The sequence below is a fragment of the Fonsecaea multimorphosa genome (genome assembly GCF_000836435.1).
Source record: "Fonsecaea multimorphosa CBS 102226 unplaced genomic scaffold supercont1.6, whole genome shotgun sequence".
Lineage (NCBI taxonomy): Eukaryota > Fungi > Ascomycota > Eurotiomycetes > Chaetothyriales > Herpotrichiellaceae > Fonsecaea > Fonsecaea multimorphosa.
Window position 1 is genome coordinate 1,150,944 of NW_015971640.1, and position 26,869 is coordinate 1,177,812.

General features: G+C 52.3%; 10 protein-coding genes across 10 annotated transcripts; 5 read left to right on the forward strand and 5 right to left on the reverse strand.

Moving 5' to 3' along the window:
* Positions 1-243: 243 nt before the first annotated feature.
* Z520_04158 (uncharacterized protein) lies at positions 244-1,992 on the forward strand (the record flags this gene model as incomplete). Its single annotated transcript, XM_016774668.1, has 1 exon — positions 244-1,992. One exon carries the CDS (start codon positions 244-246, stop codon positions 1,990-1,992), a length of 1,749 nt encoding a protein of 582 aa, XP_016634595.1.
* A 1,090-nt stretch (positions 1,993-3,082) lies between these two features.
* On the reverse strand, positions 3,083-10,714 carry Z520_04159 (uncharacterized protein; the record flags this gene model as incomplete). The annotated part of the gene is made up of 1 exon (XM_016774669.1): positions 3,083-10,714. One exon carries the CDS (start codon positions 10,712-10,714, stop codon positions 3,083-3,085), a length of 7,632 nt encoding a protein of 2,543 aa, XP_016634596.1.
* Positions 10,715-11,599: 885 nt separating this feature from the next.
* Positions 11,600-12,425, forward strand: Z520_04160 (uncharacterized protein; the record flags this gene model as incomplete). Its single annotated transcript, XM_016774670.1, has 2 exons — positions 11,600-11,673; positions 11,741-12,425. The coding sequence occupies 2 exons, from the start codon at positions 11,600-11,602 to the stop codon at positions 12,423-12,425; spliced, it is 759 nt and encodes a 252-aa protein (XP_016634597.1).
* Positions 12,426-12,455: 30 nt separating this feature from the next.
* Z520_04161 (uncharacterized protein) lies at positions 12,456-13,375 on the reverse strand (the record flags this gene model as incomplete). The annotated part of the gene is made up of 2 exons (XM_016774671.1): positions 12,456-12,544; positions 12,601-13,375. 2 exons carry the CDS (start codon positions 13,373-13,375, stop codon positions 12,456-12,458), a joined length of 864 nt encoding a protein of 287 aa, XP_016634598.1.
* A 389-nt stretch (positions 13,376-13,764) lies between these two features.
* Positions 13,765-14,594, forward strand: Z520_04162 (uncharacterized protein; the record flags this gene model as incomplete). Its single annotated transcript, XM_016774672.1, has 3 exons — positions 13,765-13,925; positions 13,994-14,390; positions 14,451-14,594. 3 exons carry the CDS (start codon positions 13,765-13,767, stop codon positions 14,592-14,594), a joined length of 702 nt encoding a protein of 233 aa, XP_016634599.1.
* Positions 14,595-14,963: 369 nt separating this feature from the next.
* Positions 14,964-15,862, reverse strand: Z520_04163 (uncharacterized protein; the record flags this gene model as incomplete). Its single annotated transcript, XM_016774673.1, has 3 exons — positions 14,964-15,066; positions 15,122-15,447; positions 15,503-15,862. 3 exons carry the CDS (start codon positions 15,860-15,862, stop codon positions 14,964-14,966), a joined length of 789 nt encoding a protein of 262 aa, XP_016634600.1.
* Positions 15,863-16,840: 978 nt separating this feature from the next.
* Z520_04164 (uncharacterized protein) lies at positions 16,841-18,230 on the reverse strand (the record flags this gene model as incomplete). Its single annotated transcript, XM_016774674.1, has 5 exons — positions 16,841-17,145; positions 17,202-17,301; positions 17,376-17,548; positions 17,650-17,827; positions 17,958-18,230. 5 exons carry the CDS (start codon positions 18,228-18,230, stop codon positions 16,841-16,843), a joined length of 1,029 nt encoding a protein of 342 aa, XP_016634601.1.
* A 1,075-nt stretch (positions 18,231-19,305) lies between these two features.
* Positions 19,306-20,231, reverse strand: Z520_04165 (uncharacterized protein; the record flags this gene model as incomplete). The annotated part of the gene is made up of 2 exons (XM_016774675.1): positions 19,306-19,949; positions 20,033-20,231. The coding sequence occupies 2 exons, from the start codon at positions 20,229-20,231 to the stop codon at positions 19,306-19,308; spliced, it is 843 nt and encodes a 280-aa protein (XP_016634602.1).
* A 2,162-nt stretch (positions 20,232-22,393) lies between these two features.
* On the forward strand, positions 22,394-23,819 carry Z520_04166 (uncharacterized protein; the record flags this gene model as incomplete). The annotated part of the gene is made up of 3 exons (XM_016774676.1): positions 22,394-22,654; positions 22,703-23,239; positions 23,292-23,819. The coding sequence occupies 3 exons, from the start codon at positions 22,394-22,396 to the stop codon at positions 23,817-23,819; spliced, it is 1,326 nt and encodes a 441-aa protein (XP_016634603.1).
* Positions 23,820-24,880: 1,061 nt separating this feature from the next.
* Z520_04167 (uncharacterized protein) lies at positions 24,881-26,781 on the forward strand (the record flags this gene model as incomplete). The annotated part of the gene is made up of 5 exons (XM_016774677.1): positions 24,881-25,181; positions 25,234-25,441; positions 25,505-25,966; positions 26,051-26,423; positions 26,482-26,781. 5 exons carry the CDS (start codon positions 24,881-24,883, stop codon positions 26,779-26,781), a joined length of 1,644 nt encoding a protein of 547 aa, XP_016634604.1.
* Between the last annotated feature and the right edge of the window lie 88 nt (positions 26,782-26,869).

The window sequence follows — 26,869 nt, forward strand, 5'->3', positions numbered from 1 at the left end:
GAGAATCTCGAACCACCTCACAGTCCACGACAGCAAACCCTCGAGCCCTTTTTCAATCAACCCTCTTCCGCATCTCGCCGGGCTGCATAGCGCTTATCGCGAGTCCCTCCCACCGCCTCCCTCCCGATAACCCACTTTCGCCACCAATGCTCAGAACACCAGACTTATAACATTTTTTGTGTATTTGTCCTACGACACTCCCCATCCGTCGTCCCTCGACGTCCTTCGAGTCTGTCTCAGGAGATGGAACACCCGGTGCAGCCCCGCCCGATTCGACGGCGGGTCAATGCTCTACTCTACGTGAGCGAAAGAATAGGACCAGAACTGCTTCCCTACCTCCTGCACAACCCCAACCTAAACCTCCGAGTGATCTCGGAAGTCTCGAAATCCGAGTTTCAACAGCACATGGCTCCTGGCGTCAGCCTGAACAACGTACAATGGATAGAGAACAAATCCCAAGATCCGCATCGCAACGAAGTCATGATGCTGGGCCACCGCCTGGCTAAATGGGCCGATTTTATGTTTCTCGCAATTGACGCTGGAATGATCACCTTTATGCTGAGCGGCTTCACTACCGACGTCCTCCTCCATGTTTTGAGATGCTGGGACGTGTCAAAGAGAATCGATCTGTTACCGGAGTTGAGCAGGGATCAATACAGACACCCCATATGGAACAGGCAGTTATCCGAACTCCGGAGGAAATGGGATTGGGTTCGCGTTCTGTCTCCTGCCATTTTTGAGTTCTCGGAGAATGGCACCAGCCTGGCTCAGTGGGATGCAAATTCTGCAGACGGAGACGCTACTCCCGAATTCCGCTGGCAATGGGCTGGACCGACGGAGATGATTGAGGCCATCGAGAGTGAAGCCCAGTCGGTTCTGCGGACGACGTATGGCAAGACAAACTCGGCAATCCTAAACCTCCCACTCTCCAAAGACGCCTCTTCCAAACCTCAACTACCCGGCGAAATTTGGACCATCATTCTGGACCACCTAGGGGATTGGGAACTCGCCACCAGCCTAGGAATCTTCACACACCTGCCTGTCCCTCACGAATGGGAGCCACTCGTCCCACAACCAGGATCGTCCAAGCCTCCCTCGCTCGAATACACCATCCTCACAAGACCTGTGTCCCAGGTCCAAAAATATTTCACCACCCACACCTCCTCCAACCCTCCAACCACCTTGTCCCCGATCGCGACACGGCTCATCTTCCGCTTCTCCATGACCGACCTGCTCACCTACCTGGCACTCCAACAAAAGGACATCTTCTGGACCTCCTTTGGCCTAGCCCTGCTGCCGCACAAGGCGTCATTGATCTACAACTCCCCCACGATCCTGCAGTGGTGGAAAGATTGTCCAGCCGTGATCAAGAAAGAATATGGGCCCGAAGCCCTGGACGGGGCTTCCCGCGCCGGATTCGTAGAGGTGCTGGACTGGTGGCTCAATTCCGGCCTGAAACTCACATACACCGAAAAGGCACTGGAGTCGGCCAGTGCCAAGGGCCATGTGGAGGTGCTTGAATGGTGGAAGGAGAATTCTCAGAAACTCGCGGGCACAGATCGCGAGATGCCTCTCAAGGTCGGCAAGAGCATCCTCTTGGCCGCGCAGAGTGGGCGGACAAACTCCATCGAGTGGTGGGAGACGTCGGGCATCCCCTACGCGCACGAAGACGGGGTGGCCCGCCTCGCGTCCCAACACGGCCACGTCCCCGTATTGGAGCTGTGGCATCGGTTCAAGGGCAGCAAGATGATTTTCGACAACCAGGTCCTCGTCGGCGCCACCAAGAACGGCCACGCCGGCGTTTTACAGTGGTGGAAGGACGTCAGTCGCAAGACAGGGTTGAGGGTGGAGTACAAGACCTGCGACATTGAAGAGGCCATGGAAGACGCCGTCGGTGGCGGCGGCGAAGGAGAGGTCCGCGAGTGGTGGGCAAGGAACGGTCTGAATTTGGGAGTCGGCACGGGCGAATGGATGAGGGTCAAGACATTGTGAATCAAGGTGCCATGCATGGCTGTCGAGGGCAGGAGAGAAGATTAAAAAAAGAAAGGAAGAGAAATGGGTTCGGCTCCGCCACAAGTTTTGTCTTATCTCCGCGTGTCGTCCAGCGTATAAAGGGTCAAGGGGTGGGGGAATGGGCAGAGCATAGCACGGCAAAACGGACTGGGGCTTGTACGGAGTATATACGATGATGGCATGAGGCAACACTACAACGACATGCAAAGCCAGCGCGACTTGATCAGAAAATACAAATACCCGCACGAGGTCTTTTATGTTGATCGTTGCTCATCATTGGAATCTCATTAAAGTCATGACACTACCAGGGGACACACGAATGAATGAAATACCGGACTTGAATTCCCCCTCCCGTTCTTCCATCCCACCCTGGATATTGATCGAAAGATAAACAGAAGAGGGTTTGAGGATGGCGCTCATGTCTTGATGAGACTCCTTTCCCCCTTCACCTGTGACTTGTCAAGTCCCTTGAAGAAAAAAAGGAACAAAATCAGTCGCTCATTCATCATAACCGTTCGCGCCTCCCAGACAGCTCCCACAATTCCCATCAGGTCGGCTAGCATGACGCCCAAAAGCTGATGTTGTTCCAGCACCGTGCATTTTGAACCAGGCTCCACCAAATTGGCCCCTGCCCGCCTGCCCAAGCTGCTCCCAATCGGAATCATCTTCGCAGGATGCACGAAGCCCTCGTTGGAATCAGCCGCCTCATGGGTGGACTGTAGAGAATCCTCCCATCTCCGAAATAAAGAACCAACTGCAAAGAAACAGCCCGCAGCAATGACGCCAGCAAGGTCCACTTTCACCATTTTGGTCGATGTGCCATCCCAATTCTTCAAGCAAGACTGCTCGCTTTTTTCATTATCCGTCATCTTCGTCATTGGGAACCCTCATGTTGGTTCTCGTGAAGTATTAACCCTTCGCTATCCCAGATCAACCCATCGACGCCCTACGTGCACGCCCAAAACATCTCGAAGACTCTTCCAATCAATGACGCCGAAAGTTGCGCCAGGGCCACCGCTTGGTGCCCTTTGAACCCAGGGATGCCCAACAGTGTTTTGTACGAAAGATCTCACGGGCTAAGTGGATCCTCGTAGTCCTCGGCACTCAATTCGGCCAGTTCACTGCTACCGTCCTGCCAGTCAGCCGAGCTCAGAGTCTCAACGGCTGTTTCAGCCTTGGCCCTTAATGCCATCATAGTGTTCTGGATTTCACCCATCTTTTCCTCGTGGATTGGATTTTCGAGTTCAAAGTATGTCAGGCAATGTTCCACCACATCGATCAATTGGCTGGCTTGGCCGGGCTGGAGCGTGCTACTCTCTCGGCTGCGTGGATTTAAGAAGGTGGTTTGCACAAAATTGGAACAGCTAGTCGCCAAATCGTGCACTGTCGCGACAAGTGTCTGGTAGACTCGGGGATCTAGGAGAGCAGGCTCCTGTAAAGGGGTGAACAGGATCCTCTTCAGCAAGTCCACCGTTCCGAGACGGATGTTGAATTGACCTTCATTAGGTGCCAGCAAGAACATTGGCGCCCATTGATGCACTGTCTGCAGGACCGCGTCCTCTAGGAAACCCGCTGCGAGGTTGAGGTGGACATTTTCCACCTTCAACAAGGCGTCGACGAACTCGAAATACTCCCGGCCATATTCGACACCTACTGTTGCGATGCTTTCCAGGGCGGGTTGAACAAGATCGAATACTTGATTCTCTGAGCCACAATACTCGCAGAATGTCAAGACTGGTCGAAGGAAGCTGCTGGCTGTGTTAATACTCCGATCATTCAGTCCATTTACCAGTACGATGGAGAGAGCACCAGCGAGTCGTCGGTCTTCTGCGAACGCTTCTATAAGGCTGTCCACCGCTGGCGAATTTTGCCGTCCTGCAATCAACCGCCTAAACCATTCCAGGTTGGGGGGAATCTTGTTGAACCCGAGAAGTTCCACCTCGTCAATGGTCAAGCCGATCTTCTTGTCATAATGGCGATAGTCTCTGTGTACAGGTAGGTGGAAGTCGATTCTCAGGATTAGGCCGACAAAGAGGCGGACTAGCACCGGATGGTTGAATGGCCGATTCCTCTCTCGCGCACTCAAATACGTAGGGTATCGGGTCTTGAGCTTCTTGGACACTGGGAACTCGACTGAATTATTCAGGTGCATCATGATGATGTCGACACATTTTTCCAGGTAGTTCTGTTCGAGAACCCATATGGTTTCCTCGTCACCCAACCGATGTATGCTGTACAAGAGACCAAAGTAGTCCGCCCAGCAACGGCCTGTTTTGGCTACCACGTCCCACAATCGAGATAAATGGCCGATACAGGGCTGAAGCCACCCCTGGTACTCCTTCGCCAACTTATCGAATGCCGGACCCGATGCTAGTTCGATCTTCAGCGCGCGGAGTCGAGTAAAGGTGACACAGAATAGGTTGGCAAACGACTTGCGGACCGCCTGGTAGGGGCTACGGACAACAACATCTTCAAGAACTCGAGGGTTGTGAAACCAGTGAGCTATTGTTCTGTTGCACTCTCGGCACTGCTGCGTGCAAGTGAGAAGACCAGCAATAGTCTCTTCAAAGAATGGCTGTTCCTTGCATCGAGAGGATACTGAGCGCACATAGTCCAGGACCATCTCGATCACGGCGGATTCGAGGGTGTGATCCTTGCTGCATCTGTCCATGCTCTGTGGGATGCGTTCGAGTAGCTTCTGAATGAATTGCGCATGTGAAGAATCTTGCGCGCAGTAAGAACGCAAGAAAAGCTCATTCTGTTGAGCTATGTGCTGCTCCAGTGAATGGGATAGCGGGATGCGCACAGGATTGATTGTGTCATGGCAATGATATTGCTCCTCGACCTTGCGAATGCTTGATGTCCTCTGGTAGAACAGCATGTAAGCGCTGTAAAATTTGGGAAGATGATAAAACCCAGCTTCTGAAGTGCCTCCGAAGCAGTTGTCACGCATTTGATTGGTGTCGAAGACGCCGACGTCTTGGTCATTGAACTGGACCCACGACTCGTGGACAGGTTTTGCCGACGGTCGCTGACGGATAAACGAATAGTAATGACCAGAGTCTGCAGTACCGGAGTGGACAATGACACCAGTAAGCTGGAAATAGTCTGGCTCTCCCGATTGCTGCTCATCACTGAGCCTTGAGAGAGTATAGGGTGCGATATCAAGCGTGTCGGGAAACTGGAATTCGTCGTTGACCTTTGTCCGCATCCCAGTCATAATGTCGTAGTCGAACCGCTTGAGGTTGAATATCAAATTGTCCGGCACGTCTTTCAGGCAGGCTCGCTTAACAGCGTCTACGTGACGTCCACATGAAGTACAAGAATATTTGTTTTCGCCTTGAAGAACTTCTCCCTCGACATAGGCACGAAGGCTGTCTTCTAGGCGTGCTTTGCCTTTGATCTCGACCTGAACGGCAGAAAAAGGCTCCAGGCGTTCTGAAATGTGGTCGCACTCCTTCGACTTGATTTGCTGAACCAATTGTCCGCCGTACATCGACCTGAATGCGGCTCGGGCAGAAGAATCAATCTCACCCTCGAGGCGATCAAAGAGCAAGTTGAAAAATTCATCAACATCCATCTGCACCGACACATCAATCTGCTCGCCTTCATAGGTCGTGATTGCCTCAACCGCCATCGAGGGATCAATCGACTTTTCGTAGGAATTTTGCATATACGCAAAGACCTTTGCGAGTTCGAGGACGAGCTTCTGTTTCGATTCGTTTGTGCCCAGCATGTTCAAAAAGAACTCCCGGAATTGCACGTTCATGAAGAGTTGGGAAAATAACGAGTTGAGGTAGCAAGTGTTCGAAAGATTTCGTAGTCCAGCGTAGCCGACATCTGTGCGCAGGTTCTGCCGATCGTGTGTATACATTGGTTCAAAAAAGTCTGGAGGTAGCAAATCATCCCCCAGCTTGGTGACAACTGTTGCGAGCTCCCGAGTGCCTTGACACAGGGCAAGAATGAGGCTGTATAGGCTTTCACGCACGGAACTGTCCAGGACCGGCAATCTCGAGCTCTCATCTATCCCAGCACCACCTTCGGAGAGGGGTGGGAACAGGAACAAGGTTATGATCTGTTCGATGGTCTGATTGCCAGGAGGAAGAGCATTTGATGTCTTTAGAAGCTTGCAGCTTTCGAGGAGCAGCTTGGTAAGACAGGCAACGACGTGATCCTTGAGGGGTTGACCAACGACCTCGACATGCTCGTGCTTCAGGAGGATGGAGATCCACTGGTCAAAGTATTGTTTGATACTTTCGATAGGAAAAGACTTGCCTATCCTCCTCAGGATAGCTAGCATTGTCTCGCAGACTTCGGCGCACCGCTCATGCTGCAAACAGGCGTGGGGCAGGATGTCTGCTAGAGCGGTCCACAAATGAGAGAGACAAGTTTCGATGGAAGCTGCTGGAAAGCGCGATCGCGGTGCTCTTGGATTGTTGATTTTGAGGTACAACTTTGCTCCCACAGCACCAGTCAAACCAACCACAACCTCGAGAAGTGAATGCCGCACATCGACACGGGGATCTTCAACGAAAGCAGTGACGATCAGATCCTCGAAGCCAGCTTCAGCATCCACATAGGTCCAAACTCGCTCATCGTGCAGACACGCTTCGATGAAAGTTTCCAAGACTAGTTTCACCATAGCTGAGGATGAAACTTCGTCCACATTGGTGTTCTGGCTCCCTAGCGCAAAACGTAGCAACCTCGAAGTTTGCAATGCGAATTCTTGATGATCCACAACATATTCGCTCGATGTTTCTGGTGAGACCTTGGCTCGGAACGCTAGGAGAAGTGCTTCTATCAAGCTGTGTGCAATCGACATCTGGAGCCCATCTGATGGATCATTCAAATCCAGTTTGGGCAGCACTTGCACGATGGTGCGAATGCTGTAGATAAGGAACTGGGAATCCGGGTTCGAGCTGAACGACTCATCCTCAATGCAAGACCGCAAAGCCCTAGCGCAATACAAGAGTCTGAAAGGCTTTCCTGGAGGCAGAAGCTCCAGTGGCGACCTGTCCCTGGATCGTACGACTCGGACCAGTTCTGTTTGCGCGGAGAAGAGGCTGAGGAACGTGTACACCTCTCTTGACAGGCGCTCGTCAGCATCAAGCAGCTCGTAAAGGTCATCAAAGTGGTGCATAATTTTGTTGTCAACCGGCGAGGTCGCGCGAGTGGCCCGGGTTGGTGGACTCTCCGGCGTGTTCAATTGTTTTTGAACAATCAGGAGGCCGGAGGCTACCTTGGACTCTGCGATGGTTGTCGATTGTTCTGCAAGCAAAACCTTTTGCCCCATGTTGAACACCGAGAACTGACTGAAGCCACTCGCTTCACAAAGATATCTGTGCAACTCGTCGCAAGTGTTCTCGGACCCGATGGTAATATTTTGGACTTTTTCAGTGAAGTACTTGCTTGCCATGATCTGAATCTTGAGTTCTACAATTTCCCCTCTCTTGCCCGGAAATTCTGCCAGTCCCTGAATCTGCTGGTCGGGAACTGGACTGTACCGTGGTCGTAGTTTCATGCCCTCAAGAAATTTCCGAAGGAATAGTAAAGACCGATCAAAACGCAGTTCCTCGGCGCGGATTTCGTCCTCAGAGGCAATAATTACCATGGGCTCATCCTCGCCGCTCATGGTACCATCTGTGTATGACTTGAGCTTGGATGCAGATGCCATAACCTGTTGCACGGAGCGGTCCACGAGAGAAGCATGAGTCGCGTCTATCACTTCTTTCGACCTTCGGGTGACAAGGTTGTTATCCAAGTATGTCCGAATGATGAAATCGGTCGCTTGATTCTCGACAGTGTTGGGAGGCGCATCCAACATGACCTTCCACATTCTCTCGATCCCAGGTACTACAATGACGTCTTCAGTGTCAGAGATACTTTCCGTGGTGCGTCTGATAGTGTACAAAATCGACACCCTGATGAACTCTAGGACTTGTTCATTGTAGTCTTGAGGAACCAGAGTCGGTAAGTGTTTCTCGATGATCAAGTCCAGGAGGATATTCTCGTCCTTATTCTGCTTGATTCTCACTGCATGGGTCAGGGTCTCCCACGCTCGAGCCCTAACGGAAGTAGGGAGTCGGGAGAACGAATAGAAGGACGTCCAAAGGACCTGCACGAGATCTGGGGTGAAGACCTCGGCTACATAGAGAATGAAGTAATATAGGCACGCGGATCGCACCTCATACATTGTCTCGATCGATTTGACAGGAACACCGTGTGCCACCATCAGATCGAATTGGTCCCGTAAATATGCGAAGTCGGCAATGAGCAGTGCCAGCAGGTCGAACTTTTCGGTGGCTTCGGCGACTCCGTCTCTTCCCAACATTGGTAACAAGCAGTTCAAGACCTGGAGATCACCAGAGGCATATTCGCTATGGGCTTCAAGGTTTGAGGCAGCCTCGGACATGATCTGATTCCGCTCTTCCTCGTCAATCGTTGCATAAGTAAGTTCCGCTCGACCCAGAGACAGAACATTAGTCAGATGCTGTGCAAAGTCGCGCCGTATCAGCGGTGCCTGTTCGAGAGACGCATTCTCCTCCATCGAGGCCTCTCGCAGCAATCGTATGCATAGCTTCCGGGTTATTGGATCCGTGGCCAATGTGAGATGCAGAGGTGATATGCCGGTCTTCGTTCTGAGATTATCAAATAGAAGTGCAGTGAACTGCAAGACGTGCAAATCGAAGCGCTGGATGGGGTAGTCAGACAGCTTTTGGCATATGTAGTAAAGAGCATGAAGATCGTATACAGTGAAGCACATTTGAAGGAGATTGAAAACCTCGTGAGCAGTCCGTGGGTCTTGGCTCTCCACGATGGTTTTCCAGATATTGTCTGTGTCGGCGTCTGTGTAAGTCCCAGAGACGCAGAGGAAACCGACCACATTATGGGCTCGACGTATCAATTGTGGGTGAGAGTCGACGCCGACAATATAGTCCACCAATTGGTTCTCCTTGATAAATTTGACTAAGAACCTCACCAACGGGTGAGACATTGCAGGCTGCGCCTGGCCACTGATATGCTCTTTGAACACTTGAACTAGATCAGTTGACATGCTGTCGACGCCAGAAACTCGAAGTTCCATCCGGCCATTGGTGATGAATTTGCGAAGTGTCTTGAACTTCCAGGCGTATGGCATTGTGCTGGGAAGGTCAGTGAGATCTGAATCAGCGAAGCCAACTCCAGCAGAAGATATGATGTCCTTGCCAATCTGCGGAATCTCGACCGCAATTGTCGACACCATTGGATTGAGAAGATCAATGATTTTCCCCGCCGTCTCTAGATTGAGCCATGCCGCTTGCTTCACGATGGCTTGTTGAATGGCATTGTCTGCTTGCAAAATGATTTCTGCAGCGCCGTTGCGGATGTGGTCAAGTTGCGAGAATGCCGCAGAGACAAAGTTGGTCTCCGTACTGTACGTGTTGGTGATGGGAGCCATGATGCAATTGGTCACCTGGAGCAGATTGTGAAAAGGTCGAAATAAATCGGCTCGCTTGGTCATGAGAGCGCACATTTCGGAGAGCAGGGCAGCGATGGAAGGCAATATGGACACTGTGGATGGGTCTCCAAGGCGATCGATGACGAGTGTGTAGAAGTGCGTCCGATCGAAACTGTGCGCACGGCACAACGCATCGTAGAAGGGAATGCGGACGGAGAGAATCCATGTCAGAGGTTGTAGGTAGTTAGCACACAACAAGTTGAAGGACTTCAAATCCCCGAATCCTGGATCCTCGCGGAGCACACGTAGTCTTTGGGTATCGAAGTCAATTAGAAGCTTGGCAATTTGAGCGAAGGCAACGAAGAAGTCGACGAGGTCTTCGGTCCGAGCTCCAGGAGGCGGGCCTGCCTCTCGGCGTAGCAGGCCTTCGATGAGATCTGGGAGTCGCTGCCAGAAGTCCTTTTCTTCTTCAAGCAGTGTCATGGAAAATTCGTCGCAGTCGGAGACAAATTCGATCATCCAGTCCTTGACCTGACGGAATATCGCGCCATTTTGGCCACCAGCGTGTTGGAAGTTTTCCGCTATGCGGGCAATGACTCTATGAGTGCTCCCTGGTGCCCATTCTTGGGAAAAAGGAAATGTACGATTCACATAACCGGGTGGAACCGACTTCAGGACAGATGCAGAGGGGCTTCCACCGCTGATACGACCAGTCCACCTTGTCTGGTTTGGATCTTGGTCAAAGTCTTCGGGCTCAGCAATCTCGATTTCAGGACTCTTGCTCGGGGAGGACGATATCGAGATGATCTCCGCCGACTCGGGCTGATGGTGTGGAGGGGCAAGAGCCGCATTGACGTCTCCCTTTGAGTCGCCGCCAACAGTGGAGGTTTCGGAAAGTGAGAGACTGGCTGGCATTCCCGCTCCTTCGGCCTCGGTGGTTGGTTGGGTGACTGATTGAGAGGACAACGGGCGGGTGTTGATGGTCACCTTGCTGGTGGGGGATATGATGGCGGGAGGGGCTACATTTCTGGGAGGCAGCGGCGGTGTCTTGACGAGGGCTCTTTCCTCATCACCGGTTGCAAGGACGACTGGCACAGAAAGTGCGGGGTTGGAGTTGTCTTGGTGTAAATCCGACATGACATGCGTCCCATCAGGCTTAGTATCACTCAGCCTTGGGCGCTTGTGCTCATGCTCAGGCAGCTCAGAACCTTCGGTGGAGTCGCTTCGGTTGCGGATCGAAGAATCGGACATTGAGGACGACATGTTACGAGAGGTGCATCTGGAAGCCCGCAGGAGCGGCAGATCCGCAACCAGGAGAGCAAGAGCGGTGAATACGAAACTGATCGGAGAGTGAAAGAGTGGTTGAGGTGAGGCAGTGAGAGGTCTTGGCAAAAGCTGTAGAAGGCCGCCACTCAGGGACAAGGCAAACCAGGCCGGTGACAACGGCGCCTGATTTTCAACGGCTGATCAAGAAAGGAAGGGTTAACGGCTGGCGACTGATGACTGATGACCACGGGTCTTCACTGAATAAATAGCCAGTCCGGAAGAGATAGACTGATGTCGACTTGGGCCATGTCTCTAGACTAGGGACGTTGGAGCGGCCAGTGGAAACCGAAGGGTGCTTTTCGGCGGTGGTGGTGGTTGTGAGGAGGCGGGGCCCAGGTATCTTTACCTAGCCTTAGATAGCTTTTCTGACAAGGGACTGGGAAATGCAGAGGCGGATAGGGAATAATTAGAGGAGTCCTACTGATAGTCACGTAGAATGAAATTCTTTTGAAGATGGGGAGAAGGAGAAAAGGGTCTAGATGGTGGTTTTGTGAGTCGGTTGGTCGTTGGACAGAGATGGACCAGGCTTGCAGGCTGCCGTTGATTTACTAGACGGAGTTGGTAGGGGCCCAGTAGCGGCCCGGCACACTTGCTTATTGGCGGTTCCCGTCGTCACCAAACGCGTCTGGCGCGTGAGCATTAGCAGTGCAAGCAGTGCAAGCAGTGCAGTCACTGCAGTGCAAACCTAGAGGAGAGGCTTTAGGCTCCCAACAACGTTAAACTACTCCTGGCATTCTCACACGTCATGCCTCGCCTGCGCCTTTGTCACCACCCAGTGAAGTTTTCTTGCCTCTACAATCCACGCCGTGTTTGACTGCCAGCATGGACAAACTGGACAAACAAAAGAAAACAGCAACTGTACATTCTTTGTCCCTCCCATACCCAGAGCCACAATGGTATCTATCTAACACGAGACAATATTCCTGCAACCTTCCCCCCAACTAACACAAATTCCTTTGCCAGGCCCTCCATCTCTCCTGACACCGAGCAAGCACTCCTACAGCTCCTCCTGCGGCTGCTGCAGCCCATTGGCGACTTCAGACGCGACCATGTTCCGCGTTCCAAGGGCAAGGGGAGAGGCGGGAAAATAAACAAGAAGACGCAAGAAGACTCTATGCCAGAATGGATCCCCGATGTTTACGACCATGTTACTCTCGGGTTTAATAGCACGGTCCGCAGGCTTGAATCTTTGGCTCGCAGCCGGAAGCCCCAAGTGCTATCTCAGCACACAGACGTCGACCCATCATCAGGACATTCACATGCAAATCTCTCAGTCGTGTTTGTTTGCCGCCAGAATCTGCCTGACATAATGACTTCCTCAATACCTTTGCTGTTAGCAACCTCGGCTCCCCCAACCACTCGGGCCAGGTTAGTGGAATGGTCCTCTCAGGCCGAAGAGCAGGTGGCTCGAGCACTGCACCAGCCCCGTGTCGGCGTGGTCGGTGTCGGGGAGGGGACGCCTGGCGCTGAAGCACTTCTGCGATTTGTCCGAGACAACGTGGATGCAATCGATGTACCCTGGCTCGACCAGATTCCCAAACCCATATACCATTCCGTCAAAATTCAAACAGTCGAGTCAACATCCAAGCCCAAATCCAACCCCCAAGGTCGTAAGCGGAAGCATCGAGAGACGGCTGAAGGCGCTTGAAGCTGATGAGCCTGAAGATTGGCTCAAACCTCAACGAATGAATGGAATGCGGACAGGGACGCGTTTGCGATATTCAGTGTAGTCTTCACCAAAGAAAGAAACAAGATGCCTTTCTTCATCTGCATCGAACTATCAGCACAGCGAGATATGAGGGAACGATGAAGCAACGACTTACGAATGATGCGGTGGTGGAAGAACTTCCACAACACCACAGCGTATATTACCAGACAAATGCGATTCCCCAGCAGCACCTGTGTTCCCAGACCCCACCAGAAGAATCCGAAATAGGATGGATGTCTTGAGAAGGCGTAGACCCCGTCCGTCACCAGGACGTGGTCTGCTCTCTTCGTCCACTGCACAACATGGTTGAAGTTTGTCTTTGCCTGTCGCATTGCGGCACTCCTGACAAGCTGTCCCACGACGATCAAAGCGCCGCCCAGCCCAACTGTTATGGAGGATGGAAGTGATGGAAAGATCCTGGGGATATGGAATGGCAGCCTCAGCCATATTGGCGCGTAGTCAGAGTATAGCCAGTACCTAATCAGTAATTCAAGCATGGCCGAGGTGTGGGCGGCGGCATATCCCATGCCATTCGACAGCAAGAGGAAGGATGAGATTGAGGCATCCGGTGGATTGTATCTTGCCGTCATGTCGAATTCGAGGTAGTGAAACAGTGCCAGTGTTGCAACAAAGCATGGTGCCCTCCAAAGTCCATTGCCCCAGTACACCAGCTCCACTGTGAGGATCGTAGAAATGCCCAATGCAATGCCCAACGCAAAGGCACGAATGGAAACCCCAGAGAGTGCCCGTTTACCCCCGGGCAGGTACTGTGGCGGGATGTACATGGGCTGCAAATTCGCGCGAGCACTACCGTTGATGTGTTCTTGAATCCGATCTCTTGGGAATTCATGAATGATTCCTGGAGAACTGGGCGCTGAGGAGTCGGACATGTTTTCAAATGGCGTCGCCATGAGTAGGCGGATGCGGCACACGAGGATGTGGCTGTTCAAGGGGTTGTTATCTGGCAAATGTGCCAATCAAAGAGCCCACACTGCATGACAAGCCACAAATGGCATTTTTAAACAGATCAGAAAGAATGAGTGGATCAAAAGGAATGCATAACTGACAAGAACAATAGCAAGGAAACGCCAGAGGAGGTTGTCGAGAGGCTCAAAGCGTCTGCAGAATTGTGTCATAAGACTCTCGCAACGGCTGGGCGGGCTCTATCGCATCAACTATTTTCCGGTTCCGATATCTGGTATCCTCTCCTCAACAAGGGCTTCTTCCACTTTCTTTCAATCACCCATTCAAGCTCTCGTGGTGCACCTCTTCTGGCAACATGTATGATCATCCAGAATGGCAGAAGGCCCAGCGAGGCGAGCTCTATCATGCTTTTGTCCCAGAACTTATCGCAGCTCGAGACCGATGCAAGCAAGCTTGTGACAAGTTCAATTCCTCCCAATCGACAACCCGGCGCAGAGTAATCGAGCTATGGAGAGAGTAGGTGAGCGAAATATCGGTCGCGTGCGCAGAAAGCTCTTGTGCAAAGGCTTATACCTGCCTCACAGGATTACCAACGACACTCGCCCCCTTCCACCACCGCGGCCATCTTTGGTGGAAGACGACAAGCTCCTCGAAGAGGAGCCCTGGATCTGCAGCCCAATTCATGCCGATTACGGCTTCAACATTATTCTGGGTCAAGGGGCATTTGTGAATTTCAACTCCACTTTCGTTGACACCTGTCCCATCCGCATTGGTGCCCGTACCTTGGTCGGGCCGAACTGCAGCTTCTATTCCGGAACGCATCCTCTTGACCCGGCGCTCAGGAACGGAACCAAAGGTCCCGAACTTGGGAAAGAGATAAACATTGGCGACGACTGCTGGCTGGGAGGAAATGTCATTGTCTTGCCCGGTGTGACGATCGGGCGAGGTAGCACCGTTGGCGCCGGAAGTGTGGTGACGAAGGTACCAAGCTTGGGTATCCCCCTTCTCGTGGGTAAAGTCTCCTCTCTGACGCTTGAATAGGATGTCCCTGCGTTTCATGTAGCGGCCGGCAATCCTGCCAGAGTTTTGAGAAAGATCCAAACTACGATGGACTCGACACAAGATATCTCGCAGCCGGCAAAGGAAGATCGGGAGCAGGGAGCGGAAGGTGTGATGTCTGTATGACAGACAGTTCCAGGAGTCAAGGGGCAATATCTTGTTCATCAGCCTGCTTCTAGGTCGTGCGCGGGATGGTGCAAACTTCAAGCCTACATATTCACTGCTCCCCCGGACCGCACGTTGAATGTTGATAAGTAACGCTTCCGGCTTCTCCAACTCCTACCTTCCAACGCATTTCCTGGATTCCGAGGACGGCCGAAAGGCTCTTCTATACAGTTCAATCTTTCATGCCCGATATAGTCCACGCTGAAGCGAGATCGACTGTACATGCGTGGCTTTGGATCTCGCGCAAGTCCCGCCGTTGCGCTCATCATTTATTATTCTCAGTTGTCTTTGAGTCAAGACATGAGTCTGAGGCTCCTGTCAACGGGCCACTTATGTCCATTTCTCATAATCCGGAAAGTAGCGGTTGTGTATCCTTTCCGCATATGTGACGACGCTGGGGAAGCTTTTCACGAGCTTGTTTGATTCTGGAGCACTAAAGTGCGAAGTCAGTGCCTTCCTGCTACGCCACACGGACTTGGGATACCCACCTGTCACTGACGAGCACAGAAACTATGAAACCAAACAAAGTCGCGTCGGCTTCGGTTGGCCGTTCTCCACCCAGCAGCCAAACTAGCTCGCCGTCACCCGAAGCCTGCTGCAATCTCCTTTTGAGAACGCTGTCGATTGACTGCCAGATCTCGGTCTTCAAACTTCGCACCTCTTCGCTGGTCAGGCGTCCAACTCCCTGACCATGTAATGTCTTCGTGACGCCTCGATAGATGAGAAACCCAACAAGTACGCGGACTGGGAGCGGCATCGACCACAGAGCTTTTTCCCTTTGGACGTAGAAATTCTCGAGCCACCGCTCCCGCATCTGAAAACAGTGTGAGTTCCCTTCTGTTGACGACCAAATGTTGACAAACACTCACATGGTAGAAATATAACTTGTCTTCCAGCAGTGCTCGAAGAGCAAGATCATTCAGCTTCGATTGTTCGGGCAAGCTCCCATTCAGATCCGGAAGATGGCCCATGCCCAGGAGCCTGTTGATGATGAAAGTCGAGTCTCCCAAGAGAGAGGATCCATTGTGACCGTCGTCTTGAAGAGGCCCAAGATCCACATACGGAATTTTGCCCTTCGGCGCCACCTTGACTGACCCGGCTTCGACGTCGTAAGCCAGCCCAGCGTGTCGAAACCGAAATTCAACCTTTGTCACATAGGGCGACCAACTGTATACCCCTTTTTCGGGCCAGCCGCGGGATAGGGTCAACTTGGATTTTTCGGCTGACATTCTCTTGCGACAAGGTCTGCATGTGCGAGATGTAGCTTTCAAAGAGTATATGGATATCAAAGCACGAACAGAACGAGGAAGTATATAAGGTAGAGAGTCGGAGGTCGTTGTCAATATACACTTCGACTCCAAAGCCAGAGCCAATCGGCTTCTCATTTCCCAGGCACCGACTCGGCTCGGAGCCACACTGAACCGGCTCCGGCATCTACTTCTTGGCGAGACAGCCAAAGAAAAGGCCAACGATAATGGAGACACTCACTTCCTTGTTTGCGGTGTTCCACGCTCTATGCATTGTCAGGACGACAGTTGGGAGAGAGGATGGGCATGATTACGGCTTTTTGGTAAAGAACTCCCTCTTCCAAAATCGGATGATATCCCTGCCGCTCAGAACTGCAAGGGCTCAATTGATGCAAAGGAGATGGACCTCAAGTTCAACAAGCAGGATCTTCCTGGATCTTCCAGGTGTGGCAGGAAGTGACAGGGATACAGCCAAGGTGTAAGATGAGCCTCCAGCCAGGATTGCTCCCACAAAGAAAAAGCAACACGAGCAACAAGCTCAAAATTCCTCTGAAATCTCTCGAACGAGGGTTCGACTGAAGCAAAAACTTTTTCCTCGAGAAGACATCCGCACCGTTATTTTGCGGTTGTGTTCTCGAGGGAAGTGAAACGTCCTATCCGCGTTTTTCACGACGGTGCGTTTTTTTTTCGGGGGATTCTACAGGTAACAATCATCCAAAGCACCCAGTTAAGCCCTTTTGTAAGGACCGGTTGGCTTCTTCCGAATTGTTGACAGGAAATGGAGTACTACAATATATGAAGGAATAATTGTGGAGACCCAGGGAGAGGTGCGGCAGAAGTTTGTATGGGTTGTGAAAGCAGCCGGTGGCTTGTCTTTGCTGGGGAAAAGATGCCTTGGCTTACTTCAACAGAGATCGTGGTTTTGGATGAGTGTATCGAGTCAATCAATCTAACACCAGCTTACTTCAGGTCAGCAATGCCTGCGGCAAGACTATCCTCCAGGCTCGTCCAGCCAGGCACGCCGAAGAACGACTTGATGAGCTCTTCCGCCCTCTTGCTCCCCTTGATATCCGTCAGGTCACGCCCTTCATTCGGAGGAGCTTTGGGGATCTTGTCGTTGTCCGGCCGAAGGTTGGTCAAGATATTGATGACATCGGTCCAGTTGTAGGGGCCTGCAAACGCAAAAAGCCGTTCGTTTTCGACTTTCGGGTCAAGCAGCGCCGCAACGTGGACTCGGGCGTCGTCTCGGACGTCGACATACCATTCTGGAAAGCAAAAGGCGATTAGCGGCGGACTGAGAATTGGCACAGCTCTAACTCACGCGGTGGGAGCACGTTGAGCACACGGCCATTACCCTCCAAAATAGCGCGGGTCCAGCCCATGGTGCTGCCGAAACCTTCTGGCAACAAGAGTTGGCCGAGCTGAAGGTTGCATTGAAGTTAGCGCAAACCCGTGGCAGGGCGGTGGAGAGAGTGGACGGTGCGGGAAGACATACATTCATGTTAGGTAAGACGCTGTTGACCGCGAACCCCGGGTTGTTCTCTTTCGCCCACTTCCAGAACTCGCGCTCCTGCAACGTCTTTGATGCGGCGTAGATCAGATACGGCTTCGCCTCCTCGGGGGCGTCTTTGTTGTACACGGCCTCCACGACCGCGTCGTTCCAAGTGTCTGTGCGCAGCATACTTTCAGCATTTCGCCCCCTGTTTTGGGGGTTGGAGGTGGGTGTGTTGGGTATTCTCAGCTTTGGGAGTGAGTGATCTTTGACGTACTTTCGTCGACAATCATTCGTTTGTTCACCTCGGGGATCAGAGCAGCGGTGGATGAGGACGTCAACACGAAGCTCTTGACCGACTGCTGCGCCGCGGCTGTCTTGAGGAGGTTGACGGTGCCGGCAACGACGCCGGGAATCACGGCGTCGGGATCAACGCTGAAAGAGACGTCTGTGGCCTATGGAACCGGTCAATAACAGCGTGCCGGAGATCCAGGCTTCAGCATGACTTCGACCATCATATCGAGCGGGGAAAGAAAACGAAAACAGCTCAAACCCTCTCAACAACCAAGCATACAAACTACATACCACATGGACCACGCCCGCAACGCCCCGGATCGCCTTGTCAAAAGCCCCGTCGACGTTCATGGCCGTCACAATGGCCGTCTCGAACCGACCGGGCCCGTACCTCTCTTCGAAGAACTTGTTGAGCCAGGGTTTCTCGCCGCGCACGGTGCCGCGGACATTGTACCCCTCCTCGAGGAGGAGATCGATGATATGCGAAGCGATATATCCGTTTGCCCCGGTGACGAGGATCTGTTCACTCTTGGGGATGCGGCGATGCTGGTGCTCTTGGGTCATGATCTTTCGTTTCTCCCTTCGTCTTTCCACGCTTTCTCGGATTGTTCTCTTCTAATGGGAGTTTGAAGCTTGGAGGTCAAGAGCTCTTTTATGTCGAATTCTAGAGTTCCGACTTGGTCCTGTTTTCTAACCCTCCCCGTCTTTTTATCTTTCAATTTTTATATTCGAACCTCTAGCACGAGTGGGTATTTGGGCCCATGATAATAATTAAAGGGATCAAGCAAGGCCCTCCACGACGGCATGCCGGGGTATTTAATCTCTCCGTCTATCGACTTTGATTTCTAAGATTGTTTCTACAGGAGCTGAGGGGAGGGGAGGCCGCGCGTTAGCGAGCAGCAGCATGGGTGTGGGATTTCAGCTGGCGGGCTGGCTGAAAAATCATGTGGTATACGGCAACCCTGGTATGCACGAGACAAAATATGGCAAATGGCGTTGTTCAGATATACCTACTGACGACTGTGGGACGCTTTTGGGATGGAGACAAGGTGGGACGGCCGGGCCGGACAAAGTTGCGCCGGGAGACAAAGTAAGCAAAGTAAGCCAATTCTGCCTCGTATATTGTAGAACAATGGTGACCTGATACCTACCTACCTAGGATAGTTATCCATTTGAAGTTGGAGATGTGGACTCCCCGCGACGATATGTAGCGTTCGGCGGTATGTGGGGTGGCGGGGATTACCTGATTTGCTCTTGATGGCATGGCAAGGCGAGGGCGAGGCGAGGCGAGGCGCCTACTGAGTTGGCGGAGCCATGCATATTGAACCATCTGATATCCATCCATGCCAATTTAAGGATTGGCTCAGCGGCCGGATAATCGCCAGCAGGTCCGCTAAAACGAATACAAGTTCTGGCTTGTGGGGGAACTGGGGACAGGAAAAGCAGCAAAAGCCACCATATGTGTTTGACAGTTGGCATTCGAGGCGTCGTATCTTATATCTACTAGACACCCCCACCCGTGGTATATCGCCGCTTTTCGTCCCCTAGCACGGGGTTTCGAAGTAGCCGCATGCTTCTCACCGCAAAAGCAACTCATGACTAACGGTGTTCCTTCGATCGATGGCGTAGGGGGCCGTATTCAAGCAAGCATCAGCATCATGCCCACAACCGCCAGTGCAAGAGCAGTTGTCGCCAGAAGCCCGTGGCCCTCGACACCCCTCCCCACGCCGGCAGTCTGAGCCACAGACGATGTGGTGGATTCTGGTGGCGGCGACACAACCTCTGAGCTCGTGGTCGCTTCCGGGGTCGTGGGGGTCGGGCTGGAGAACGAGGTCGAGGTTGTTGTTGTGACCACCGTCACGACTGTCGCGGCCGAGGTCGTTGGAATGGGCGCTTCCGCGGTGGTAGGCGGTGGCGGCGGGCTTTCAGTCGTGGAGGGAACCGCCGGTGTGCTCGGGGTGGTGCTGAGCTGCTCCGTAGTACTCGGTGTGGGCGTGGGAGTGGGAGCTGGCGTGCCGCTGGGTCCAACCGTTGCGACAGATGCCACCGTGTTCCCTGCCGTTGCCTTGCAGTCGTCCGGACCAAGCGTCACCGAAGATCCATCCGGGTCGACCAAGACGGTACATGAAGCATCGCTGCAACAGACGCCGTTGGTGCCGCAAAAGCCACAAATCAAGCCGATTGCGCAGCCGCCTCCGGCGCTGTCGTCGCAGCATACATCTCCCTGAGCGACAGCGCCTCCGTTGGTACAGCAAACATCATTGGCATCCCTATAGCAGCCGTCTGGATTGTGAGGGCCTTGTCAGCGGAGCAAGAACGAGACAGAAACAGAATTTTAAACACCAATAAAGTGCGTTTGATCATACCTGGACAATGCGTCGAGTCTGTTGGATCGCAATCGTCTCGCTTGTCTAGGCCATCAAAGTGCAGAAAATCGCTCCTGAGTTGGCTGGAGTTTCGCAGGCTGCGCGTGTACCCTTGAGCGAGGTCGAGGGGGTAGAAAGGCTGGAAATGCGTAGCGAAAACGGCAGTGAACAAGAAGATAAGGGGCAGAAATGGCGACATCATACGCCCCATGCTTTCAAGGGGATATGAGTGATCGGAAAGGAAGATGCAAGTGTGCTGATCCGAAAACAAGTAAAAGCAAGTCTCAATTGTCCGTTCGAGAGCCTCGAAATCTCAGGAGCATTTTTCTCCCTCGAACCATTTTCGCGGACGTCGCGCCATATATGAGCGAACTCGCGCTGTGCTGGTAACAATGTACTCGCCTAATTACCTAGGATGCAGGATGAACACGAGAGCTAGAGGCTTCTGAAGGTAGAAAAGGCCATTGCCTGACAACATGTTGCACGATCCACCAGCGATATGGAAGACCAGCCTTACGGCGTAGAAGCTTAAGAAGCTTTCACGAGCTTAGTAAGTCTTGTTTCAGCCTTGGCGGCACTTTTTCCAGACAGGGCGAGTACATGGATCCAATCATCAATGAAGAAAAATTGGTTGCTTTCAGCTCAGCCGCACGTGGTGCACGCAGTACGAGATTAGCCGAACAGACAAAACCTCAAGACCTGAGAAGAGTTCTTTTGAAACCTCTCGTCTCTCTTGGCGTGGACAATGCTCCTTCCCATAGCGGCCTGAGTGAGGCTCGACCTCTGCTCCTCCTGTTTGCACTGACTGTTTTTTCGGGAATTGACAAAGCCAAAGGAGTCGACCAAGAGTGCCTCGTGTAATACTGGTCGTGCCGGAGCATGTGGCATGGAGGGCAATATCCCCATAGCAACGCAGATGAGGTCCCCACAATGGCAACCGGGGTACGGGCCGGAGTTGTAGGAGTCGAGCCGGGTTGTCGCCTGGCCGTTCACACGGCTCTGACTGGTTGTAGACTCCAGCCTCTCAATACAGCTCAACACAAGAGTGTGCAGTCCCTAAGTGGTAGCTCGCGTCTAGATTAGGGGATGAACATTTTAGACGTTTTCAATCTTTCCAATCGATCTTCTTCATATAATGAGAGTGTCATGGATCTCCAATAGTTCTCAGCAGGACGGCAACATTTTGGGTGCTTGATCGCGGGCGTAAGTGGCCGTCGAGAAGCCTTACCTGGGAGGAAGAGATTCAATCAAGAACAGAATAGCTTTCAAGGATGTGGACGTAGATGAACATTGAGCTGGGCATGTAGAGAGCGAAGCTCACCAACATAGCGTCAGAGTCTATACCTAGGTATCCTAAGTATTAACAGGAGGAGGATGGAAGAGAAAACGACATTCAATATATCGTTCGGGCAGGAGGCGCCTTTCGGAGAAATATTAATCCATAATTTCTACATTGGGATTAGATCGCTCGCTCCCTCTTGGCAGCTTGGCATCATCCTGCGTCGTCGCCTGTGTTCCATACCTAGGTATCCATCCCCATCGCTTCACTGCTCTTCACACCCTCGGTCCGGTATTTGCTTCAACAGGTTTCACCAACAGCTTGACTCAGAGTCAAACCACCTCGTACACCATCAACCTACTAATGAAGACATCAGGTCAATTATTTCATCGTCGGAGTCTCTCCGTTTTGAGTCTCCATGTGGACAAGCGGCGATTCTCCATCAAGTGCCATCGTTGCTTACGTCCATCCTCTATGTAACAAGATTGCTCGGCCTCATCCTTCCCGTGGACGTATTTCCGGGATTGAGCTGCTCTTCGATTCCAAATGGTTGGATCCTTCCCGCGCCGCGTGAGACCCGAGCAACTCTATGGAACAGCATCCACCAAACACTGGTCTTCGCCCCCTCACCAGATGTTCAGTGTCAGTCAGTACCTACCTGGGTATATATGAGTTTCACTTCTGTAAGTGCTGACGTGGTCATGGCTTGCTGCCACGACTAACACGATGCGGTTGGGGCTTTCCGAAGCAAATATTTCGTGTGAGGATTGATTTCTTAGCACCCACAAATGTGAGCCGAAAATGGTTTCCGCATCCGTGGCGAGGCTGGTGGAAGGCGCTCACGGCCTGCATCATTTGCGAGAATCACGAGAGTTCCTTGAGCTCGGCTAGATATACGCGATGGCGCTCCTCAGGCAAACTCCGGCTTTCTCGTGCTAACGGCCCTGGTAATGTCTCTTCTCCTACCTCAAATAGCCCAGAAAATGCCATTGACATGACTTGGATTCTTCTCCACTCTCTCCATTCTCCGCTTTCCTTGTTGCTGGATTTCAGTCTCAGATCAAGGGCCCGTCAGTAAAGCAATGGGATCTGCACATATCGACCACCGCAGTCTTGTTGGCCTGGCGGAGTCCATCGCTTCAAGTGCCAAGACAATCGTTGATATCCTGGAAAGACAGAAGCTTCCACAGCCCTCTTTCTCGCCCAACAGCCCCATGAAATATCCTGAAGGCTCAGATCTCAGCAAGCTGCAGGAAGCACGATTAAACCTCATCACTTCCGCTTGGGCAATTGAACAGCTGGCCGCGGGCCCACAGGATTATATCTACTGGCAGGCCTACACGGTATGCTCTGATGCTGACAAGTACCTTTGGTTATCTCATTGTCGGTAGGTTAAACATGACCTTACCGTTCTGAACGCGTTCGCGAGATTTGGCATCTTCGACGCGGTGCCAACGGATAGAGATATCTCTTATGCAGACCTTGCGCGAAAAGTACCCCTGACTGAAAGGCAACTCCGACGGCTATTTCGACATGCCATGACTAAGAATATATTCTTTGAACCCCGGCCTGACCACGTCGCCCATAGTTCTCTCTCAATAGCACCGGTCAAGAACCCGACCTTAAAGCCATGGATCCATCACAATCTTGGAGAAGTCCTACCTGCCAGTTCACGCTTGGCGGATGCTGTTGAAAAGTATGGCGACTCGCAAGATCCGACTGCAACTGCATTTAACATGGCCTGGAACCTGGAAGAAGGGAAAGGGCTGTTTGACTGGCTTGAGAACGATGGACACGGATCTGAGAAAGGGTGGCGTGCACGTCTGTTCGCTCAAGCCATGCAAGCCATGGACGGTGGTGGCCATGACAGGAAATACACTATTCAAGGCTTCAATTGGGAGGGACTTGGCGAAGCTACTGTCGTCGACGTGAGTACTCGTGGACCACAGCTGTCAGCTTCTTGTCTGACTATTTGTGTAGGTCGGAGGATCCAGTGGATTCATTTCAATGTCGTTGGCTGAGCGTTTTCCTGCCCTTCACTTTGTGGTCCAGGATCTGCCGGAGGTCGAGGATGCTTTTAACGCACTTATTCCCACCAGTCTCAAGTCGCGAGTCACATTCCAGCGACACGATTTCATGACACCACAACCCCTGCACAACGCTGACGTCTTCCTGCTGCGCCATGTTCTACATGACTGGTCCGATGCCATCGCTATCAAAATTCTACGGAACCTCATCAATGGCCTCGGCGGGACTATGAAGAACGGCGCTCGAATCATTGTCTCAGACAACGTGATGCCGCCGGTGGGAGTTTCCCCTCCGCCGATAGAACGCCTCACCACAACAGCAGATCTGCAAATGTGGACGGTGTGCAATGCCCTTGAGAGGAGAAAGGAAGATTGGATTGAGCTGTTCAAGGAGGTAGATGACAGGTTAGAGACTGTGGCGTTCGTGCAACCTGAGGGGAGCTCAGATACGGTAATTGAGGTTGTATTCCACGACAAATAAACGTCCTGAGGGAATGGATACCAACTGGCGGCATTGCATATACAATATCTGTTGGGAGAATTTTAGGAGTTGAGAAGGACGTAAGCAACTTCCTCTCAGGGCATACAGCACGGTAGTCAGGGTGCCGAATTGGTGTGTCAAGCAGGCAAATGAGCCGCATGTCACTATTGCACGGCGGATCTAGAAATATTCAATGTCTATTGAAATGCCAGTATGCTGCATCGACAAAGGATATGGCCGGGCACGTGTCACATCAGAAATCATTCTTTGTGGTAAAGCTCAATAAAGCCTTCCATGCCAATCGGGTCGAGTATCATGAGCAGCTGATCAAATCGTCGAAGAGATGCAAGTGAAGTAGGGGATCAAGTACAAAGTAACGACGGCGTGACAGATATGGCTGCCAAGTGACGAGGCTGTCTGGCTGCTTGTTGAGGTTCAGCCTTGCGGTCGCCTCACATATCAAGGTCTGTGCAGCTCATTGACCAGAGAGCACAAATGTCACCTTCGATATTTATAAGTCGTGGCATCTCAATCGTCCACTCGTAGCCTTGTCCTACCTCTCGGTGACATCCCCTGTTACTCGGTGCCTTGTCACACGGCAAGGCCGGCACCGCCACAGAAAGAGGACTGGATATCAGAATCGTGGAGAGGAGGAGGCAAAAGGTGAAGAACGGCCTCGCATTGTTAGACAAAGCAACACGTCCAGCTGACACTTGAGCATGAGGCTTCTCTTCACTTGTTCCTGGGCCACGTGAACAAACAAACCCTGCCTGCGACTTCCGTCTTTCTCTCTCTCAAGTCACGTCCAGCCTTTCCGAGTACAAGTATTCACCCATCGAACCGCGCCTGCTTCAGTCTCCTGACCACTCGATCTCTCTTTGTTCTTCTCTTCTTCCTGCGCCTCTCGACTTCTCTTCATCCTGTCCTTGCAACGACCTCACCACGTCCTCGCTCTCACACACCGCCGTGCATACTTCCGCAGTTGATCAAGTGTATCGACATTGACAACATCATCCAGCCACAGCCACACAGACACTATATTTCCCCCCTGACCGCTCACCATGCCTGGTGGCGGTGCTGTTCATCTTGCGGCCACGACCGATGTCGCCCGCGTCGAAGCACCCGTCACTCTCAGGGCCTACCTGATGTGCGCCTTTGCGGCCTTCGGAGGGATCTTCTTTGGGTACGACTCGGGATACATCAATGGCGTCATGGCAATGAAGTACTTCGTCCATGAGTTCACTGGCAAGCCGTATCCTGGGCCAAATGCCACCGCGGCAGAGAGCGCATCTTTTGTCATCCCTGCATGGCGCCAGTCCCTGATCGTATCCATCTTGTCTTGTGGGACATTCTTTGGTGCAAGTAAGTCAGCCCTGATCACTTTTCTCAACCCACACTGACTTCGTCTTTTCAGTCATTGCCGGTGACCTCGCCGACTTCATCGGCCGTCGGACCACCATCATTGCCGGTTGCGTCGTGTTCTGTCTCGGTGCCGCCCTCCAGACTGCTTCCACAGCTTACGGTCTTCTCATCGCCGGTCGTCTCATAGCTGGGTTTGGTGTTGGTTTTGTGTCTGCCATAATCATACTGTACATGTCGGAAATCTCGCCCCGTAAAGTCCGGTATGTCTTCCTGGAGGCCCCGGTGAATGTTGCTCAAGTATCCAACTCTGACCCACAATGCAGAGGTGCTATTGTTTCCGGCTACCAGTTCTGCATCACCCTCGGTCTCTTGTTGGCGTCGTGTGTTGTCTACGGCACGCAAGGCTTTACCGACTCCAGCTCATACCGAATCCCAATTGCTCTTCAGATGCTCTGGGCCATCATCTTGGCCACAGGACTGCTCACCTTGCCCGAATCTCCACGTTACTTTGTCAAACGCGGCAACCTAGACAAAGCAACCACTGCTCTTGCCAGACTGCGGGGCCAGCCTCGCGAGTCTGAGATGATCCAGCAGGAGCTGGCAGAGATCGTCGCAAATCACGAGTATGAACTGCGAGTCGTCCCCCAGGGGAGTTATTTCGCGAGCTGGGCCAACTGCTTCAAAGGCAGCTTGTTCAAACCGAGCTCCAACCTGCGTCGGACGATTTTGGGTACTTCTCTGCAGATGATGCAGCAATGGACAGGAATCAACTTCATCTTTTACTTGTAAGTCATTTCCAATAACTTGCACGTCTCTTACAATTCTTACCACAAGGCTTTGTCGATTGGATGGCGCTGACGGTTGATTAGCGGCACAACTTTCTTTACTGAGCTCGGAACGATTCAGAACCCCTTCTTGATTTCTCTAATCACTACCCTCGTGAATGTTTGTTCGACACCACTGTCTTTCTGGATCATCGAGCGATTTGGTCGGCGTTCGATCATGATCTGGGGTGCTCTTGGGATGGTGGTGTGCGAATTCATCGTTGCAATTGCTGGAACTGCCGACGGTCACAATCCGCAGACAGTCAAAGCCGAGATTGCCTTCATCTGCATCTACATCTTCTTTTTCGCAACTACTTGGGGACCCGGCGCCTGGGTTGTGATCGGAGAAGTCTTTCCTCTCCCTATCCGGTCACGCGGAGTCGGGCTGTCTACCGCCTCGAATTGGCTCTGGAATTGTGTAAGTCAGACAATCGTTTCTGTTTGCGACATCTGAATTAACCTAATGCTTGTTATAGATCATTGCCGTCATCACACCGTACATGGTAGGGCCCGACAAAGGCAACCTTGGGCCTAAGGTATTCTTCATCTGGGGTGCTCTGTGCCTGTGTTGCCTCGCGTATGCCTATTTTCTCATTCCTGAGACCAAAGGCCTTACACTTGAACAAGTGGACCGCATGCTGGAAGAGACAACACCGAGAACCTCGTCGCGATGGACGCCGAAGACGACATATGCGGCAGAAATGGGGGTGACCGAAGCGGGAGAACTCAAGTCAGAGGTTGTGGAGGGCGTTATGCACAAGAGTTCTGCTGTTTGAGGGATATGCAAGTCCTGGGTGACTCGGAATCAAGGAGCAGAAGACGGCAAGGTCTAAGGAGACAATGGACATTTCGGCAAAACACCGG